We start from the raw sequence: 21,860 nt of genomic DNA on the forward strand, positions 1-21,860 counted from the left end.
GTTCTACCTTATCGTTTGCCCTGTTCAATTGATTTCAGAATGATATGGATATTAGCCTCAGGGGAAAATCTAGGCTCTGAATTGAACGAGTATTATTTAGCAAAAAGTGACCACCAAAAAAAGAGCTGTGTTACACTTGGCGTTGGTGACCCACTTTAATCAAAATGTAGCCAGCTGTTTTCTACAAGTTGAAAAAGCTGCTTGTTTAAAAAAATACATGTAATATGATAATTGTTGCAGATGTTTGCGTGTATGCACACATGAAAGCAGTATAATACATTGGTATATTATCAAATTTATTAACAATCTGACATCACTCCAGTATTTCTTGACAACATTCAAATGCTAATTGTCTTTATTCCACGACTGAAGAAGTATGACTCAAATCACCTCATATTTCAAACATTCAGCCTGACAAAATATGTTTTATTCCATGCCTCACCATTAAGTGAAGAATTGCCAAAACATATTAACAAAGGGGTGTACATTTGGTTTTGATTTTCATATTTACAAGTTATGTAACATTTTGTAATTATAATAATTTTTGCAACCAGCTGACCATTTTTGGGTACAATTATATTGACGTTGTTACTCTGATTTTAGATATAATTATATTGACGTTGTTACCCTTTTAGAATATCAAGATTCATGACATTGGGGACTGGGCCCCGATCAAACAACATGCCTATCAAGTTTTTATTTTTAATTTTTTTATTTCACCTTTATTTAACCAGGTAGGCTAGTTGAGAACAAGTTCTCATTTGCAACTGCGACCTGGCCAAGATAAAGCATAGCAGTGTGAACAGACAACACAGAGTTACACATGGAGTAAACAATTAACAAGTCAATAACACAGTAGAAAAAAAGGGGAGTCTATATACATTTTGTGCAAAAGGCATGAGGAGGTAGGTGAATAATTAACATTTTGCAGATTAACACTGGAGTGATAAATGATCAGATGGTCATGTACAGGTAGAGATATTGGTGTGCAAAAGAGCAGAAAAGTAAATAAATAAAAACAGTATGGGGATGAGGTAGGTAAAAATGGGTGGGCTATTTACCGATAGACTATGTACAGCTGCAGCGATCGGTTAGCTGCTCAGATGGCAGATGTTTGAAGTTGGTGAGGGAGATAAAAGTCTCCAACTTCAGCGATTTTTTTTTTGCAATTCGTTCCAGTCACAGGCAGCAGAGAACTGGACTGAAAGGCGGCCGAATGAGGTGTTGGCTTTAGGGATGATCAGTGAGATACACCTGCTGGAGCGCGTGCTACGGATGGGTGTTGCCATCGTGACCAGGGAACTGAGATAAGGCGGAGCTTTACCTAGCATGGACTTGTAGATGACCTGGAGCCAGTGGGTCTGGCGAAGAATATGTAGCGAGGGCCAGTCGACTAGAGCATACAAGTCGCAGTGGTGGGTGGTATAAGGTGCTTTAGTGACAAAACGGATGGCACTGTGATAAACTGCATCCAGTTTGCTGAGTAGAGTGTTGGAAGCAATTTTGTAGATGACATCGCCGAAGTCGAGGATCGGTAGGATAGTCAGTTTTACTAGGGTAAGTTTGGCGGCGTGAGTGAAGGAGGCTTTGTTGCGGAATAGAAAGCCGACTCTTGATTTGATTTTCGATTGGAGATGTTTGATATGAGTCTGGAAGGAGAGTTTACAGTCTAGCCAGATACCTAGGTACTTATAGATGTCCACATATTCAAGGTCGGAACCATCCAGGGTGGTGATGCTGGTCAGGCGTGAACCCTGAAAAGAGAGAGAAGCTCCGCAGTGAGGTGGAAAGTTACTACAGATATTGCAGGAGTTTCCTCTTGAAATCAGACATGTCCGTGTTAAGGACAACTTGGTTGCTGATCGTCTCAATGGTGGGCAGTCAGAAAGTTTTGCGTTTCGTCAGTGAGTTGCCATATTTTGACTGCATGTTTTTCTGTTTTGGAGATTAATTTAGTTTGTGTTCGTTTCAAGGGGACCAGAGTTCTAGAATCTAGTGAGTTTTAGGATTCTATAGAAAGAAAGAAAAATGAGAAAAGATACGATTGGATATTATTATTTAGAAACACATGTTTTTTTCTTGTTTGTAATTGTGTTGACAGCCAGTAGACACTATGTTTATATTGGTGAAGGTGAAGCATTGTAGTTGATTATAATGTAAAATGGAAGTTGTTTTCTGGTGGTGAGCAAACTTGTCCAACAGAAATATAGGATATATTTGTTGTTTTAACGGGGAAGGTGTTACAGGCTTTGGTTTTTCCATTTATGTTTAGAGGTTGGACTTTAGCACGTATAGCACGTCAGCACGTAGGACGCACTGATTGGTGTCACTGATTGTAGTCAGTATGTGTTACACCTGTGCTGGCTTGTCCTTCTCGTTAGTGGGAAGGTTTCACCTGAGCTGGTCCAGGTTCTATTTAAAAGTGTATGGCCCAGTGCTCCAGTTGTCTTGATAGATGTGGAGAGGCAACACCTTTAGTTGATCCACCTTTTTGGTTTAAGATGTTTTCATTTCAGGTTGAAGCTTCTTTCTGAAGAGAGCTTTTTTTGAAGAAGAAAAATGAATACAAACAAGCAAACCTGGTCGGTTCCGGGGATTGGTATAGCAAATACCGTAAGATTTTCATGGACTGAAAAGGAGATGGAACCTTGGGGCAGGGAAACTTTTGGAAGGACCATATTGATGGGATGCCTCAGGATAGAGGTGAAGGAAGTACTCTGCCTTCAAGGCAACCCAAATGAAAAGGGTTTTGATGTGACGTTTCACAAGCAAGAGAAACATGATGATGTATTGAAGATGGCAAAGGAAGCGGAAAGAAAAGGACCCCTGTGCCATTATGCGGTGACCAGCCTGGCAAAGAACTTCAGGGTGGTCACCGTAAACATGTACAATCCTCACGTGAAGGATGAAGAAGTGAGGGCCTTTCTGGGGAGATACATGGACAATGTCTCCTCAGCGAGGTACCTCAGGGACTCCCTGGGTTTCTGGAACGGGAGGAGAGGGTTCCAGGCGTTACTCAGGGAGTCCCCGAAGAGTGTGGATGGCTACCTCCATCCTCCGGCGATGTTCTCCCTGGGGGCTGACAGGGGAACACTCTACTATGCACGTCAGCCCCCGTTCTGCAGGCGTTGTATGGCCTACGGTCATATCCTGGCCTCGTGCAGCGCCAAGAAATGTCGTTTTTGTGGGTCGGAAGAGCACGAGGCCAAGGAGTGTGACGAGCCCAAGGCTTGCCACGGGTGTGGCTCGAAAGTACACCTGTGGCGTGATTGCCCGGCTCGTCACAGGTCATACGCGTCTGCAGCTGGGGGGGGAGCGGGGGATGGGGGGAGGAAAGAAAGGACGCGTGCGGATTGCATGGATGGCACAGGGGAAAAGACGGCGCAGGAAGAAGATGGGAAGAAGGATGAGGTGGGAAGAAAGAGGCGAGGAGAAGAAAAGAATGGAACAGAAGGAGAGAAGAAAAAGGGGACGGAAGAAGGTGGAGGAGCTGAGAAGAGGGAGAAGGGGACAGTGGTACGAGAAGGAGTGGAAGAGGGAACGGGGACAGTGACGGAGAAGGAGGGAGGAGTGGAGGTGGGAGGGGAGGGGGTGGGAGGGGGGGGGGAGATGGGGGGAAGGAGTGGGGGGACAGCCTGCCAGGCTTCCTCGAGGTCGAAATGAGGGATTTGGTGGAGGAGTTAGCGGGGATGGGACGTTGTGTCTCCCCGCTACCTCCTTCACCAAAGAAGAAAGGGATAAAGAGGGGGAGCTTGGCAGGAAGTGAGAGGGAGGGGGGTGTGGAGGGGGAGGGGGGGGGGGCTAAGAGAGTGGCGGGGGGGGAGGGGAGGGTAATTTGTCCTCCCGGTTTGCCTCAGCCCCTTGCATTTTAGTGGAGGACTCCAGTGAGGGGTCGGTGGGCTGTTTGCTAGAGGGATCCCAGATGGGGTCCCCTACATGCAGCCCCGAGGCAAACAGGGAGGGGGGGATGGTGGGTGGGGAGGAAGGACCCAACACACTGCCTGGGTCATGGGTTGGGATGGAGGACGGGGGGGCGTCAGGAGAGGAGAGGACGTCCCCGCCGGTGGAGATGGACCAGGGGAGCATCGGGTGAGTCTCCTGGTTTTTCTTTGGGTTTTTTATTTTTTATTTGTTGTAAATAATTAAATGAATAGTTCTGTTTCTTTTTTTAGTCTAAATGTTAGGGGGTTAAGGGATAATGTTAAAAGGAGGGCGTTTTTTTGTTATTTAGAGGGTGTGGGGTTTGATTTCTGTTTTTTACAGGAGGTTCACCTGAGGGATGGTGGGGATGTGTTTAGATTTAAGAGGGAGTGGGATAAGGGGGAATCTTTTTGGGGTATAGGAGGGGTGCACTCAACAGGAGTAGGGATTTTGTGTGGGCATAGAGAGGTTAAAATAGAGAACACTTTTGTAATAATGCAGGGTAGAGTTTTGGGGATAGATGTTAAGTTTAGAGAAGCTAGATATAGGTTAATTGGGGTGTATGGGCCACAGGTGGCGGCAGACAGGAGGGAGATGGTGGACTGTCTGGCGCCCCTGTGTGTTACAAACAGGCACTTGGTGATAGGAGGAGACTTTAATATAGATTTAGGGGTAGGCGGTGATAGCAGTGCAGGTGCCATCTCTGGGCTAATGGCTTGCCATGGTCTGGTTGATGGTGGCCTGCACACTACTCCGGCAATGGTCGGTCCTACATGGCGCAACTCCAGGGGGGTTGCGCGGAGGCTCGACTACATTTTTGTAGTTGTCTGGGTCAGTTGTCTGGGCGGCTGTTGCCTGTTTTCTTCACGGATCACGACGGGGTGTTCCTGCAGGTGGGGTCGCCAGTCTGCCTCTTCGGTAGGGGGTACTGCAAGTTAGATCGGGATATACTGGAGGAGCAGGCTTTCGTTGACGCATTTTTTTGTTTCTTTCGGAGGCTTGACGGCCTCCGGTCCATGTGCGAGGGGGTGTTAGAGTGGTGGGATTTAGTCAAGGGGAGGATAAGGGCTTTTATAATAGGATATTGCAGAAGGAAAAAAAGGGAGGAAAGGAGGGAGGTGGATCGTATCCAAAGGTTAATTGAACTCGAGTACGAGGCAGGCAACCTCGGCGGGTCGATTGACTGGGAGAGATTCGCAGCCCTAAAGGCGCAGCTCAGGGAGCTGCAGGAGCAGAAGGCTCGAGCTTTCCTGGAGCGTGCGCATAGTGGCTTTCTAGAACATAATGAGACTTGTTCCGCTATGTTCTTTAAGTCGGTTAGGGCCAGACAGAGTAGGAAGGTAATGCAGGGAGTTAGGGAAGAAAATGGTAGTATAGTAAGTAAACCAGAGGAAATGGTCAGGGTGACAACTGATAATTTCCAAGGTTTATTTAAGGAAAGGGAAATAGATGTAGAGCAGGGAAACGTGTTTTTAGAACACTTGTCCCGGCGGTTGCCAGAGGACATTAGAGACGTGATGGAGGCCCAGATCTCACTAGAAGAGGTTGAGAGCGCTCTTAGGAGGATGGGAAAAGGGAAAGTGCCTGGGATGGATGGGCTGCCGGCTGAGTTTTACCTCAAGTTTTGGGGTATACTTGGACCAGTGGTTCTCGAAGTCTTGAAGGCCATCCTTGAGACAGGGGTCCCGGGGGGGATCAATGGCTGTTGGTGTGCTGTCACTTCTTTATAAGAAGGGGGAAGCAACTGACCTTGCCAACTGGCGGCCATTGACCATGCTGTGCGTAGATTACAAGATTCTTGCAAAGGTTTTAGCAGACCGGTTGCGCACAGCCCTTCCCTACGTCGTCCACGAGGATCAGACGTGCGGGGTAGAGGGCCGCTCTATAAGATGGAACCTACAGTTGATCAGGGATTCCATCGCTTGGGTTGAAGATAGAGGGCTGCCTTTAATGGTAGCAGCGCTAGATCAGGCGAAAGCTTTTGATCGCGTAAATAGATCTTTTCTATTCAGGGTGTTAGGTAGATTAGGATTTGGGGAGAAGTTTATAGGATGGATCCGTACTTTATATGTCGGAGCGGGGTGTCGAGTTAGTGTAAATAGTCACTTAGGTGACGTTTTTGACCTCTCGTCTGGGGTCAGGCAGGGATGCCCACTCTCGGCTCTCCTCTTCGTTCTGTACATGGAGCCTCTGGGGGCTGCCATTAGGGCAGACACAGGGGTGGAAGGCTTGTTGATCCCTGGAAGCGGTGGGCTGCGTGTTAAGATGACGCAGTACGCCGACGACACTTCCTTGCTGTTGTGCAAGGACTCGTGCCTGACAAGGTCCCTTGCCATATTTGGGGATTTCACCCGAGCGTCGGGAGCAGTTCTGAACCATGCAAAGTCTTCCGTCAAGTTTTTCGGAAGATGGCGCGGTAGAACGGATGTGCCTGGGGGGTTATCTCTCTGTGAAGGGGCCCTGAGGATTCTCGGGGTTCATTTTGAGACCTCCGGCTCAGCGACGCTAAACTGGAACATGCGTATCGCGGTGGTACAGAGGAAGCTAGCAATGTGGAAGGCTAGGTATTTGTCTTTTATGGGCAAAGTCCTGGTCCTAAAGGTGGATGTGTTGCCGTCTCTTTTGTATTTGGCATACATCTACCCATTGCCGGCTTGTCTGAGGAGGCCTCTAGTGAGGCTTGTGTTTCAGTTTATGTGGAGTGGCAGGTGCGAGTGGGTCGCCAGGGCACGCATGATCTGTCCCATCGGGGAGGGAGGTAGGGAGGTACCACATTTCCCCCTCAAGCTGGACGCCATTTTTGTTTCTTTCTTGTTGACGGAGCTTGCTCGTCCGGTTATACACCCGTCCGGTTACCTCCTGCGGGTGTTTTTCTCGTATAAGGCGAGAAGCGTAATGGTGTGGTCTAACGCGGGTCCTCGGGCGGAACAGCTGCCGTGGCACTTTGGCCATGCGGCCAAGTGGCTGCGTGCGCACCCCGAGGTTGAAGTTGCCCGAGTAGGTTTAGACCACAGGCACCTGTACGAGGAGGTCAGGCAGGCAGGGAGTCCTGCGCCTGTAGCGGGCATCTCGTCAGTGGTCTGGGAGGGAGTGCAGGCGCGGAGCCTGGACAACAGGCTCAAGGACCTGAATTGGTTGGGCCTCCATAAGTGCTTGCCGGTACGTGCCATCTTGTACCGGTATAGTTTGGTGCAATCCCCCACCTGTCCAAGATCCTCTTGTGGCAGGGAGGAGACTGTGCGCCATGCCTTCTGGGACTGTGCCTTTGCCGGACTAGTCTGGGCTAGGGCACGGGTGATGCTAGGTGTGGTTAGGAGTGATTTTGTTTTGACATGGGCTAGGCTAGAGAGAGGCGTAGGGAGAGCAAAGGGAACGGATAGGGACAGGTTTCTGCTCTGGCTTCTCATGAGTCTCTTTAAAAAGGGACTGTGGGAAGCCAGGCAGAATTTAGTCAAGACAGGGAGAGATTGAGGGGTGGAAGGGATAGTGAGAAGGGTGGAAGGTGATTTGAGGGGGAAGATGAAGAGGGAGGAGAGGAAGTGGGGGAAGCATGCGGCACGGGAGAGGTGGAAAGGGGGTTTAGGGCTGGGAGTGTTAGAGTTAGTTTGGTAAGGGGATAGATTAGGGAAGGGGAGATAGGGAAAGGGTTCGGTATTGGTTAGGTATGACGGGGAGGGACGATGCTCCCCTGAGGTTTGTTTTTGTTTGATGTTTTTGTAAATAGAATTAATTAAGAATGAATGAGAATGATGATTTTGTAATAGTATGAATGGTATTGATTGTAATAAATTATTTTAACCACCTTTTTGGTTTACTTCCTGTCTTTAAGTTTGTTGTGGGTTTTTCTTTTGTTTGCCGCTTCTTGGGCAGATTTAGTGGGTCTCATGGTGGGTGTCTTTTAGGTCCCAGTTGTTGTTACTAGTCAACTTTCAGTGGACACAGAGCAAAATTGCAAGATTATGTTATTATACTTTTATTGTATCAAATGGTTGTTTTATGCAACAGAATAGAGGGTTATTATAAATATTGTGTCTGTGTGTTCTACTGAGGATGGGCTTCTTTGAAAAAACACTGACAGGAGATTTACATTGTCTTTTGGGTGATAAAACCTAAAGAGACCACATTCCAGAGCATGAGTTAATGTTTCTGTTCTGTATGTTACCAGGGAGAGATGACCTCATGTCCAGAACCTGGTCTCTACACAAAGAGTACTGTTTTTAAAACAGATACTTATAATTCTCAGCAGACAGTATCTTTCATACAAATCTGAACCTTGTGACCCATTCTATACATCTATTGTTGGTCATGTAGGTTGAAAGGAGTGTATCTTGGCTGTAAAAGACCTTTACTTTTGTATCGTGGCTCTCATCTGGGGATGATTCGTCGACTAGCCATCATTATCGTAGAGACTCAATTGATTCACTTTATATGTGTGTGTTGTATTGACCTGCTCCCTTATAGGTGAATAAAGATTTAGTTTAAGAATAAATCTGACTTGTGTGATAAGTTTGTTTCCTCATTTGATATTAAAGAAATTAACCACATTTGGCAATGGGGATGTTAATCTTCACTTGGTGACCGCTCCTGACGACCCAGGTAAATCATGCACGAGGGATCCCTCAAACATGGGATTTCAGGGAGACCACACTTTGGGAACGGAGCAGATGGTCCCACCTTTGATCTGAGAGGCAGCGAGTAGATACCACATCTCAAACGTAGTTTAAAAAAAGAAAGAGGTGAGCTAAACACGTAAAGTGGAGTTTTTTAGAAAAGCCTTGTAGGCTCTGAGTGTGTATTGCTGTGTGGAAGTGTAAACAGGACCCAGTCAGCTATCTGTGTGAACTGGATGAAAACTAGAATCTGTCTTTACTAGTTAAGACCATTTATGATATAGTAGAAGATAGTAAGGTGCACCTGTAATTGTTTTAAACCTGCACCCCATTTTATAAGTATTGAAAGATGTGAATGTATGAGTTACATTATCCTAGGAACTAACCATGACATAGAAATGTGAAAATATTCCTGCAGGATAAAATATTGTTGAAAAACAACTAATTGACTAGGTATGTTTGGAAATAGCATTGTGTGACTGTGATATGAGAGTTGTGTGAATGTGGAAAGGAGTCTTAATCTGACGTTTGGATAGTAACATTTAGAAATATGCTTAATCAGATGATTGAAATTTGGATGATAATAAGCGGGATGATATTTTAGAAAGCAGCGGAAGATCTATAGTTCCTGGGAGGCTTGAATTTTGCAGTGGTCTCTGGGAAGTTAGTGAAACATTGGTCATTGTCCGGGAAACAAAAGTTAATTTTTTGTTCTGCTGGGAGTATGTTTGGAGAGCTGCTTTGTAGCTGCGGAGAGTCCTTGAAAAAGCAAATGGAATGGTTGTCATGAGTAGCTGAGAATTTCTTACTTTCTTTTCTTATGGATTCTATGAAAATATGATGAATTGTATGTGTGTATCATGATTACTAGTGTCATGATGTTGGCCTGGGGGTTAGGTTTATGAAAGTCATAGATACCTCCCCCCCCCTTTTCCTCTCTCTAACCTACTGAGGTTACATTTAAAAACAACTTGGTTAACATAGACATTCTGGGAACGTCAGAATGTTGGGGGAAATTAACTATATTCTGGTAATCCGAACAATTGAACATATGCAATGGTACTTAATGAATATGATGTCAGTTCGGTTGTCATCTGAGACATTCTCATCAATGATAAGATGACATAAACTCTACAGTGGAAAGTCTACACATCAGAGTTATCGGATTCACATGGAATTGTTGTTCAATTTAAATGTTTGAATATGAAATTATTTGTGACGGGATGAAATGTGATTTTAGCTTCTAAAATGTGAGAAGTGGGTTTTCATAAGTTAGGGCTGCTCACTCAGTGGCTCACCTCTGTGAAGGGAAATGGGCTATACAACTTTTCAAACACGCCCTCTTCTCCCTTCCTATATAAAGCCTTGACGACAACAGAACTTCCTGTTCCGGGTACATTAGGATGACAATCCGATGTCAGAATGGTTCAGATAACTACAGAATGAAGCCCAACTCAGTGTGAGCTTTGGTTGCGAATAGTATGAACTTTTAGCTCTTATTCACTACAGAAGTGATACCTGCTAGCCGTTGAGTTAGCAACAGCAGCTAAAAACGTGGGCTAGGAAAGAACAGACAGAGTATACCGTCTACCACCCAACGACGACACTACAACGTATCCCGTTCACCACCAGAGACACTCTTCAAAGGACAAAGGACTCTGTTGGGCAACACGGCCATCCATCTACAACCAACCCATCAAAGCGCAGCTCAGAGTAAATATTTATTGCATTTTCCTTTTCCAAATGGGCGGGGTCATTTAGAATGCATAAGATACTGTATTTACGATAAAGTAGAGACATCGCTTCTCCGTCTTTCACTCAAACCCAAATCCCCTTTTCTTTGTTTAACCAGCTGTCATATCTGTTCCGTTCGCTAGGGACGTTTTCCTTTATGACGTAATTTGTAATCAAGTTATGATTGTGTGTATGTGAATTCTGTGTGATTAGTTAGTTATTTAGTAAATAATTAGACACAATTTTGTATTGCTTGTTTGAGAGGCGTTACTAGATTTATTGAATACACATTTTTCCATAAGGTTTGAGTGAAGCAAGGTGGCTGACTAGCTGTTGATGTTGAAGAAGCGTTTTGTCCACTAGATTATACGTCTCAGTGGCAGAATCACCTGAAAGACGCACATCGCCATCTGCTGACTGGAGTTGGTATTGCAGCTGAGAAAATACTTTCAGACAAATAGCTATAAAGCGACTGCCCCTAAAAACCAATGACTCCCTTTGAAAACGGGCAATGTGGAACCAGAAACATTTATTAACGTGTAAAAAATGTACTACAAAGTGTAGCTAAAGAGAATAACTTTGGTCATACCCACTCAGCCCGTGACGTCGAATTATGGGCGATATCAGGTCTGTCTGTTGTGGCTGACATTTCGCCCCAAAATAGTCATCCCAAATTGGGCTGTGTATAACTATGTAAATGTCTCTTGGACAAGGTGACTCTAAAAATAAAAGGTTCCTAGTGTATCCTTTAGGGGTTCTTCAAATTGAAACTGTGGGGGAACCCATTAAAATGGTTCCTCAAAGAACCTTTTGGGGTTAATTTTTTTAACCTCCCTGTCCACCCTCCCTCCATTATAACAATATTGACTTAAATAATAGTTTATTTAGTGGCACAAAATGTGAATTGATATTTACAAAGCAATTGACCAAACAAAACACATGACAAAATTGCAACATTTCTGCAGACCTGTCAGACCATAATACATTTACATTGTATAGTGCTTTTAATGACATTTAAACATTTTTTGAAATAATGAGGTACAATAAAAACAAATGAAAAAAGAAACATAGGTAAACTAACAATATTGTAGACTTGATGCTAAATGCTGATTTTTCAGCTTGTGTGTATATCATATCCACTTAGTTATGTTAGGAAGTTTGCCATCTTTATGACCGGCCCTGGTAACTTCACCCCAAAACACAGTAACTTAGGAACATAAGTGTTTTTCTGACATTTTTTAGAAATTTAAGGGAAAATAAAAAATGCAGAGCCCCAAGTCCCATGGTGGCGTCCTCGAGGACGTGGATGTTCTCCCCATCAAAGGCCAGCAGGATTTCACTCTCCTGGTGAAATAGCATTTTGGGTTCTACATTGTGACATTAAAATACTCCTACTGCAATGTCAATACATTCTGACATTAATTCATTGATATCATGAAACAACTCCATGTATGTATTTTCTGATATTTGATCAGAGATTTTTTATCAGATTATCTCTGGTTACAGCTAAGAGGTTTCTCTACTGTATGTGTTTTCTTGTGTACTGCCAGATTGATCACAGCTATAAAATTTCTCTCATGTGTGTGTTCTCTGGTGTTGAGTCAGCTTGCTAGATGAAACAAAACTCTTCCCACATTGACCACAGCTATAAGGTTTCTCTCCTGTGTGTGTTCTCTTGTGTAGAGTCAGAGTGCCAGATTGACCAAAACTCTTCCCACATTGATCACAGCTATAAGGTTTCTCTCCTGTGTGTGTTCTCTGGTGTTGAGTCAGCTTGCTAGATGAAACAAAACTCTTCCCACATTGACCACAGCTATAAGGTTTCTCTCCTGTGTGTATTCTCTGGTGCACTGTCAGATCACCAGAATTACTACAACTCTTCCCACATTGAACACAGCTATAAGGTTTCTCTCCTGTGTGTGTTCTCTGGTGCACTGTCAGATCACCAGAATTACTAAAACTCTTCCCACATTGACCACAACTATAAGGTTTCTCTCCTGTGTGTGTTCTCTGGTGTAATGTCAGACAGCTAGATGTAACAAAACTCTTCCCACATTGATCACATATATAGGGTTTCTCTCCTGTGTGTATTCTCTGATGTAGAGTCAGATAGCCAGATGTGGTAAAACTCTTCCCACATTGATCACAGCTATAAGATTTCTCTCCTGTGTGTGTTCTCTGGTGTAATGTCAGAGAGCTAGATGTAACAAAACTCTTCCCACATTGATCACAGCTATAAGATTTCTCCCCTGTGTGTGTTCTCTGGTGTAATGTCAGAGAGCTAGATGTAACAAAACTCTTCCCACATTGACCACAGCTATAAGGTTTCTCTCCTGTGTGTGTTCTCTGGTGTAATGTCAGCTGGTCAGATCGAACAAAACTCTTCCCACATTGATCACATATATATGGTTTCTCTCCTGTGTGTATTCTCTGATGTAGAGTCAGATAGCCAGATGTAGTAAAACTCTTCTCACATTGATCACAGCTATAAGGCTTCTCTCCTGTGTGTGTTCTCTGGTGTTGAGTCAGCTTGCTAGATTTAACAAAACTCTTCCCACATTGACCACAGCTATAAGGTTTCTCTCCTGTGTGTGTTCTCTGATGGAGAGTCAGAGAGCCAGATGTCGTAAAACTCTTCCCACATTGATCACAACTATAAGGTTTCTCTCCTGTGTGTATTCTCTGGTGCACTGTCAGACTTCCAGATTGTCTAAAACTCTTCCCACATTGACCACAGCTATAAGATTTCTCTCCTGTGTGTGTTCTCTGATGAATTTTAATGCCTGATGGGGAGGTGAATCTCTTCCCACAGTCAGAGCAGCAGTGAATTCTCCTCCCTGTGGGTCTCTGCTGGTGTTTCTTGAGGTGTTCTGATCTGGAGAGACTCTTCTCTACCTTGTCAGCATCATGAGGTTGTTGAGGCTCCCCAGAGGATCCACGATAGTCCCGTCTCTCTCCTGTGTGAACAACAAAGTCAGACAGATGGTTAAAGGCCCACAACAGCGGTAATCCACGGTAAAAGGTGATACCAACTGCGTAGTCATGATGTTGTACAACAATTGACGTCTGTACTGAATGTTAAAATTATTTGACAATTGTCTTAAAATGAGCAAGAATAGTAACATTGTCTTGTTTTCCCATTAGTAGTAACATTGATGATTGTAGACTAGAAATAAGTTATTCATGTTGTTGAAATCCTAAACGGTGTGCCAGACGACTTTTGGTCTCCAATATAGGCCCCTTTCTGTGGTTAATAAAATTGCAAGACGAGGGCGATGAGCACACAAGTTGATTGCAGAAACACCTCCCTGCTAATGAGGAAACCGATAGTTATGGATGTAGTAAAGCTGCCAGAAGCAAAAATGGTGAGCAAAGATTATAGTTTTTCACAATGTATTCTGAATGTGAATGGGGGAAAATGCAGGGGAGTAACCTCCATTTCTAGGTTGCTTATGAGTACATTTCACACTATTTAGGATTATAATTGTGATGCTCGTTTGAATGTCCTGCTTAATATAATGTTTGCTACAGTATTAAGAATTATGTGTAATTATTGAAGAACCGCGTTAATGACAGTATACATTTGGATGTTGCTAATAAAGTTAAGATTTCTTTGTATTTCCAGGCCAGTCGAGAACAAGTTCTCATTTACAACTGCGACCTGGCCAAGAAAAAGCAAAGCAGTGCGACAAAAAAACAGAGTTACACTTGGGATAAACAAACGTATAGTCAATAACACAATAGAAAGGCTATATACAGTGTGTGCAAATGGAGTAAGAAGGTAAGGCAATAAACAGGCCATAGTAGCGAAGTAATTACAAATTAACACTGGAGTGATGGATGTACAGAAGATGATGTGCAAGTAGAAATACTGGTGTGCAAAAGAGCAAAAAAAAGTCTAAAACATGGATGAGGTAGGCAGTTGGATGGGCTATTTACAGATGGGCTGTGCACAGCTGCATTGATCGGTAAGCTGCTCAGATAGCTGATGCTTAAAGTTAGTGAGGGAGAATCTCCAGCTTCAGTGATTTTTGCAATTCGTTCCGGTCATTGGCAGCAGAAAACTGTAAGGAAAGGCGGCCAAAGTAGGTGTTGGCTTTGGGGATGACCCGTGAGAGATACTTCCTGGAGCACGTGCTATGGGTGGGTGTTGCTATGGTGACCAGTGAGCTGAGTTAAGGTGGCCTAGCAAAGACTTATAGATGACCTGGAGTCAGTGGGTTTGGAGACTAATATGTAGCGAGGGCCAGCCGACGAGAGAAGTGGTACATGAAGCTTTGGTGACAAAACGGATGGCACTGTGATAGACTGCATCCAGTTTGCTGTGTATAGTGTTGGAGGCTATTTTGAAAATGACATCACTGAAGTCAAGGATCGGTAGGATAGTCAGTTTTGCGAGGGTATGTTCGGCAGCGTGAGTGAAGGAGGCTTTGTTGCAAATTAGGAAACCAATTCTAGATTTAATTTTGGATTGGAAATGCCTAATATTAGTCTGAAAGGAGAGTTTACAGTCTAGCAAGACACCTAGGTATTTATAGTTGTCCACATATTCTAAGTCAGAACCATCCAGAGTAGTGATGCTGTACGGGCAAAATTAGAAGCTCGAACTGTTTAGGCTTAGACCTGGAAACTATTATAGAACTTTGCAGGCCATCTCTGCAGTAGATAGCAACTCCTCCCCCTTTGGCAGTTCTACCTGGATGGAAAATGTTGTAGTTGGATGGAAATTTCAGAATTTTTGGTGACCTTCCAAAGCCAGGATTCAGACACGTCAAGGACATCAAGGTTGGTGGAGTGTGCTAAAGCAGTGAGTAAAACAAACTGGGTTAACCTCTACATCACCAGAGGAACAGAGGAGTAGGATGAGGGTACGGCTAAAGGCTATCAGAACTGGTCGTCTAGTGCGTTGGGAACAGAGTATAAAAGGAGCAGATTTCTGGGCGTGGTAGGATAGATTCAAGGCATAATGTACAGACAGGGGTATGGTAGGTTGCGGGTACAGTGGAGGTAAACATAGGCATTGAGTGACGATATGAGAGGTTGCATCTCTGGAGGCACTAGTTATGCTAGGTGAGGTTACCGCATGTGGGGGAAGTGGGACAAAAGAGTTCTGAGGCATGATGAGTGGAACTAGGGGATCCACAGTAAAATAAAACAATGATAACTACCCTAAACAACAGTATACAAGGCATATTGCCATTAGAGAGGCATAAAGCGAGGCATAAAGCAATCACAGGTGTTGATTGGGAGAGCTAGCTAAGACAACAGTTAATCAGCTATGTAGCCAAGTGATCATAGGGTCATATCGCGCTGTGTAGACTCATGTATTATCCAGGCTAAAAGAGGCTGATGTCTGAGCTAAAAATGTAAAGGCCGCTAGCAGTGGCTAACAATGACAAAATAGCTAGTAGCTAATTAGCTGGTTAGCTTCTGATGGCTAGCTTCTGTTGGAGGTTCTAGCTATGAGGTCGGAAAATTGCAGATCCGTATCACATTGGGTGAGGCGGGTTGCCGGAATGTATAATTAATTTAAACATGGAAAAAGAGATTTAAATATTTTGCAATATATACAAAAAAACAACATTTACAATGTAAGATGTTTACTACTATGCCAACTTGGATTTAGCAAACACTAAAATGATTTAGTATTTATGTGCCCACAAACTGTGTTCCCAGCGTAACATAAGGAGCCACTAAATGATACATAGTTTAAGTGCATTTCAGAATACAAAAAAACTGTCCAACAGCAAGATCCGTATTTAAGTTGAAGTTCATCATATGACAAGCGTAACGTTATGACTATAACTACTGTTCACTGAAGGAGGGGAAACTAGGATTCACGCGCCGCTCGGGTTTATTCCTTAAATGTAATACGGCTCTTCACCGACCTAGGAAGGGGCGGGGCCAAACAGGTGTTGCACCTCGTTTCCCTCCTTCAGGGAACAATAATTATAGTGTTGGGTTCTAATCTTTCAGAGTAAATAACTCACGGACACGAGAGAAGATTAACCAAGTTAAATTCTTCCCAAAGGGTCGTTACAGCTGTAATTCAGACAAAAACATGTTCTCACCATTACAAGGATATATACCCCACTTTGGACACTCCTCCTTCTCTCCAATCCTTACATCTTCTGGGTCGACAGGAAGAGGGTAACAGGACACTAAACCCTTATTACTCCCTTCAGGGGATCTGACCTGACCTCAAAACCTCCTTCGCCTAATCCACAGATGTCCATCCTCTTCCCCTAAACCAATCCTGTGATCTCCTCCCGTCCACCCAGCACATTCCACAGCCACTCTGTCTTTCTACAGATCTCACTCCTTTATATACTCTGCGTCTGATCTATCATGTCTTTAATATCTCAATGTTCAAAGTTTAGAATCCAACAATAGTCATAAAGTTACACTCCCTTTCAGTCAGTCAACTTCAGTGAAACATACTATGGGACAATACAAAAATACAATCATTCCCCATGCCAACCTAAATGGATACTAAATCAAACGGCCCCTGGCAGACCACCCAGACCAGACCCCGCAAGATGCGTCAGTTTTTTGTCAATTTATTAATTGTGTTTTGTTTGAAACACTCCTGTCAATGTTGAGTTAGGATGCACACCTAATTACGCATATAGTAGTAGGACTAGTCTACCTGGCCTGAGCGCAAATGTAGGCCTATAAATGTGCCCATTTTGGGGATGTCTGATAGTATTTCTGATTGTCTTAACGCACCACCACTAATGAGTTCTGGAGCTTCTCAAAGTAATGCTTTTCACCTCAAACAGCAAAAAAACAAAGTCTAATCAGAATCAATTGCAAATGAGAATAGTTCCTCAAAGTATTTGAAAAATATTTCCAGCTCTCGCCCTTTCGATAACCACTTGGCAGGAAAGGGAAAAACGTAATACGCTGATCCAGTGGAAATGTCAAAATACTTGACTTTATATCCCTTTCACAAATAGCCTACAGCTGTAGGTGTCAGTTGTCAGGTTGCTGACTGCTGGTGTAGTCTATTACCAGAAACTATAGGAGCATAACGACTGCTGGTGTAGCCTATTACCAGAAACTATAGGAGCATAACGACTGCTGGTGTAGCCTATTACCAGAAACTTTAGAGGCATAACATCAGAATTTACAAAGGCCAGCAGCAGCGGGAGGAGTAGGCTAAGGAAGAGTTTTTTTTCTGATGGCTATCTTGTTTCAGAGGGGTGTCATCAATAGACCATAATGACAAAGTGAAAACAGGTTAAAAAAAAACAGATACCTTATTTACATAACTATTCAGACCCTTTGCTATGAGACTCAAAATTGCTTTCAGGTGCATCTTGTTTTCATTAATCATCCTTGAGATGTATCTACAACTTGTTTGGAGTCCACCTGTGGTAAATTCAATTGATTGGACATGATTTGGAAAGGCACACACGTGTCTATATAAGGTCCCACAGGTGTCAGAGCAAAAACCAAGCAATGAGGTCGAAGGAATTGTCCTTAGAGCTCTGAGACAAGATTGTGTCGAGGCACAGATCTGGGGAAGGGTTACGAAAAAAGAAAAACAAATCTGCAGCATTGAAGGTCCCTAAGAACACAGTGGCCTCCATCATTCTTAAATGGAAGATGTTTGGAGCCACCAAAACTCTTCCAAGAGCTGGCCGCCCAGCAGAACTGAGCAATCGGTGGAGAAGGGCCTTCATCGGGGAAGGGAACAAGAACCTGATGGTCACTCTGACAGAGCTACAGATTTCCTCTGTGGAAATGAGAGAACCTTCCGGAAGGACAACCATCTCTGCAGCACTCCACCGATCAGGTCTTTATGGAAGAGTGGGCAGACGGAATCCACTCCACAGTAAAAGGCACATGATAGCCAGCTTGGAGGTTGCCAAAAGGCATTCAGGCCAAAGAGTTCATTCTTGGTTTCATCAGACCACAGAATCTTGTTTCTCGTGGTCAGAGTCCTTTAGGTGCCTTTTTGGCAAACTCCAAGCGGGCTGTCAGGTGCCTTTTACTGAGTTATAGAAGTATGGACAAATCTTTTTTGTTGATAATTCCATGGGTCTTACAGTTAAAATCAAATAGCAAAATGATCCTTAGTATAACCTTCTTAAAACAGTACAATACAGGGGAAGCCCTTCATGTTGTTTAAACCTTCTTAAAACAATTCCATATAGCTTAGAAGAACCTCCCCCTCAGACAAGGCTTAGACTGTAATGGGTTAAAACTGAGACTTACATTACTCTGAGACTAGTTATCCTGGGATCGTACATCTTACATTACTAAGGGCTCTCTCTCTGAGGACCTGAGCCCTAAGACCATGCCTCAGGACTACCTGTCATGACTTCTTGCTGTCCCCAGTCCACCTGGCCGTGCTGCTGCTCCAGTTTCAACTGTTCTGCCTTATTATTATTTGACCATGCTGGTCATTTATGAACATTTGAACATCTTGGCCATGTTCTGTTATAATTGCCACCCGGCACAGCCAGAAGAGGACTGGCCACCCCACATAGCCTGGTTCCTCTCTAGGTTTCTTCCTAGGTTTTGGCCTTTCTAGGGAGTTTTTCCTAGCCACCGTGCTTCTACACCTGCATTGCTTGCTGTTTGGGATTTTAGGCTGGGTTTCTGTACAGCACTTTGAGATGTCAGCTGATGTACGAAGGGCTTTATAAATTGATTTGATTTGAAGACTAGTTATCCTGGGGAATAGTTTTAATACATTTGCAAAAAATCTAAAACCTGTTTTTGCTTTGGCACAAAGGGGTATTGTGATGACATTATGGGGTATTGTGTGTAGATTGATGAGGGAAAAAAGTATAATATAATCAATTTTATAATAATGGGATGCACCGATATTACATATCCCACATGTGGATAGGGAGAAACAAATTACCATTATTATGGAAAATATTCATTTAAAATCCAGGAATTTAACAACTTTAGCTTTCTAGGACATGCCAGTAGGTTGTATCCATGCCAGTAGGTTGTATCCATGCCAGTAGGTTATATCCAAGTGCAAACAATTATCAACCCAACTTGGAAAATATTGAATTTGGTCAACAACAAAATTAATGGCTTATTTGCTACGTGAGGTTTACTTGATCTAACAGAAGTTTCGTAATGAATAAGTTGTTATGTGGACACGTGACATACCGACAACTTTGATAAAAACACAACAGGAGTTGTCTCCAGATCGCTATGCATATTCATGATAGTAGTTTAGCATCTCTCCATTGAATACAGGCGATTGACGTCAACAAACCTCATAGAATATAAACAATAGATTACAATAATAAGATGTATCCACCAATCCCCAAAAAAAAGGATAAGCGGGAGCTAGACAACCCGCAGTCTTGCTTTGTGGTCAACGACTCCCCTTGTTAGGGAGGAGAGACACCTTGTCAGTTTATCCATAATCTTTGGTGTAGTCAACCCAACTCTCACATGGCACTATTGGAGGGGCACAGTGTGTACTAAATCATCACTACATGAAAATCACTACATGCCGTGTCCCCCAGTCTGCGGTCAGCAGATAGACCCTTCTCAAATATATATGTTAAGCCACTTTTTTGGAAACTGAACGGAGAAAACAAGGGGTAGCTTGCTCTCTACGACTGATTTTAGACATTTCAGTCATCATCCCAGGGCCCTCCGTTGAAGAGGTATTGACGAGCCAAATCCGAAAATCCAAAGTTAAAAACTAATTTAAGGCGATACTTACTGGTGTGAATCAGATCTCCTATCTCCACCTCTTCATCTTTCAATGTGACAGTAATCTCCCCATCCTTCTTCACTCCAAAAACAGCATCTTCCTCTTCTTTCACTGAAACATCTTTCTCTTCTTCTTCAACTGTAACAGCCTCACCCTCCACTTGTTTTACTGTGACATCCTCCTCTTCCTCCTCCTCTTTCACGACAATGTTCAGCCAAAGACCCTTTTTCTCCGTCCAGCATTTCCCCTCTTCTTTAACAGGAGGGCAGTAGTTTAGGGAGCTCATGGTCGGGGATGTTAGCTAGCTAGCTAGCTATCATTAGCGACTAGAGCTAACTTAACCAGCCAGCTACTATAGCTGACTAATAAAAAATAACGTAATATTAAATGAAATTGGTTAACAAGTAGATACGACAGAAGTGTGTCTAAAACACAGTAGCTAATATACATCGAAAGCGTATAAATAGCTTGAATCTTTCGGCTATGTTGGCTAGCAAGCTACGGAGGTGATTGACGAGCTGTTTCTGAAGAACCGTCCACTAGATTATACGTCACGCTGGCAGCGTCGCATGAAAGACGCACATCGCCGTCTGCTGATTGGAGGGGAAACGCAGCTGAGGATCATATTTTATTTTTAGACCAAGATTATTTTTAAATGGATTTAATTAAATAATACTATTATATTGAGACATACAAAAGACTTGAATGTGTGGATTGATTAGTGCGAATAAAACAATGTTTTCTACAGCACATTTAAGGCAGTTTCATTAAGTCAAACTTAATCTAAATAAGTAGCTAGCTACTGTAGGTCTATACTGCTCCAACATGGTGTAACAATACATCATGCAGATGTATATAATGAACAGACTAGGTCTCTGCTGCTCCTACATGGTGTAACAATACATCATGTAGATGTATATAATGAACAAACTAGGTCTACACTGTTCCTACATGGTGTAACAATACATCATGTAGATGTATATAATGAACAGACTAGGTCTATACTGCTCCTACATGGTGTAACAATACATCATGTAGATGTATATAATGAACAGACTAGGTCTATACTGCTCCTACATGGTGTAACAATACATCATGTAGATGTATATAATGAACAAACTAGGTCTACACTGTTCCTACATGGTGTAACAATACATCATGTAGATGTATATAATGAACAGACTAGGTCTATACTGCTCCTACATGGTGTAACAATACATCATGTAGATGTATATAATGAACAGACTAGGTCTATACTGCTCCTACATGGTGTAACAATACATCATGTAGATGTATATAATGAACAGACTAGGTCTATACTGCTCCTACATTTTTATGTATTATAATGTGTTATTTATTTCACCTTTATTTAACCAGGTAGAGGCAGTTTAGAAGAAGCTCTCATTCACAACTGCGACCTGGCCAAGATAAAGCAAAGCAGTTCGACAAAAACAACAACACAGAGTTACACATGAACAAACATTCAGTCAACAACACAATAGAAGATAGAGAATATATTTTTATGTTTAGGAATATTGTGAAACACGATCATTCCACTATTAATGCAGATATTATGGAAATTTTATTTAAAACATGTAATTAAATTATGATTGTAGCTCCTTTAATTCAGACCCAAAATGTATTTGCTACAATGTGTGCCATTGCCCGGCTATTAAAATGGACAGGAGACTATTTGAGACTCAGCCTTGAATTTAAATTTGATGGAATGTTAACTTTGATTGTCTTCAATGAAAATGATAGACCTTTCAAACATGGAATGCAACATTGTATGAAACATTGTCAAGTGACTTGATGTCTACGGTGCCAAAGACGTTGATAGTTGGGAGTGTCAAGTGTGTTGATATAGCGGTAGTAATGTCAAAATCCCACTTTTAGCA

At 43.0% G+C, this 21,860-nt stretch overlaps 1 protein-coding gene across 1 annotated transcript; it reads right to left on the reverse strand.

Annotated features, from left to right (window-relative positions):
* Positions 1–11,128: 11,128 nt before the first annotated feature.
* On the reverse strand, positions 11,129–20,497 carry LOC109875500 (zinc finger protein 2 homolog). Its single transcript, XM_031798739.1, has 2 exons — positions 19,972–20,497; positions 11,129–13,222 (listed from the first exon to the last, which is right to left on the reverse strand). Exons 1-2 carry the CDS (start codon positions 20,246–20,248, stop codon positions 11,841–11,843), a joined length of 1,659 nt encoding a protein of 552 aa, XP_031654599.1. The 5' UTR covers positions 20,249–20,497; the 3' UTR covers positions 11,129–11,840.
* Between the last annotated feature and the right edge of the window lie 1,363 nt (positions 20,498–21,860).

The sequence above is a fragment of the Oncorhynchus kisutch genome, linkage group LG20 (assembly GCF_002021735.2).
Source record: "Oncorhynchus kisutch isolate 150728-3 linkage group LG20, Okis_V2, whole genome shotgun sequence".
NCBI classification, from domain to species: domain Eukaryota; kingdom Metazoa; phylum Chordata; class Actinopteri; order Salmoniformes; family Salmonidae; genus Oncorhynchus; species Oncorhynchus kisutch.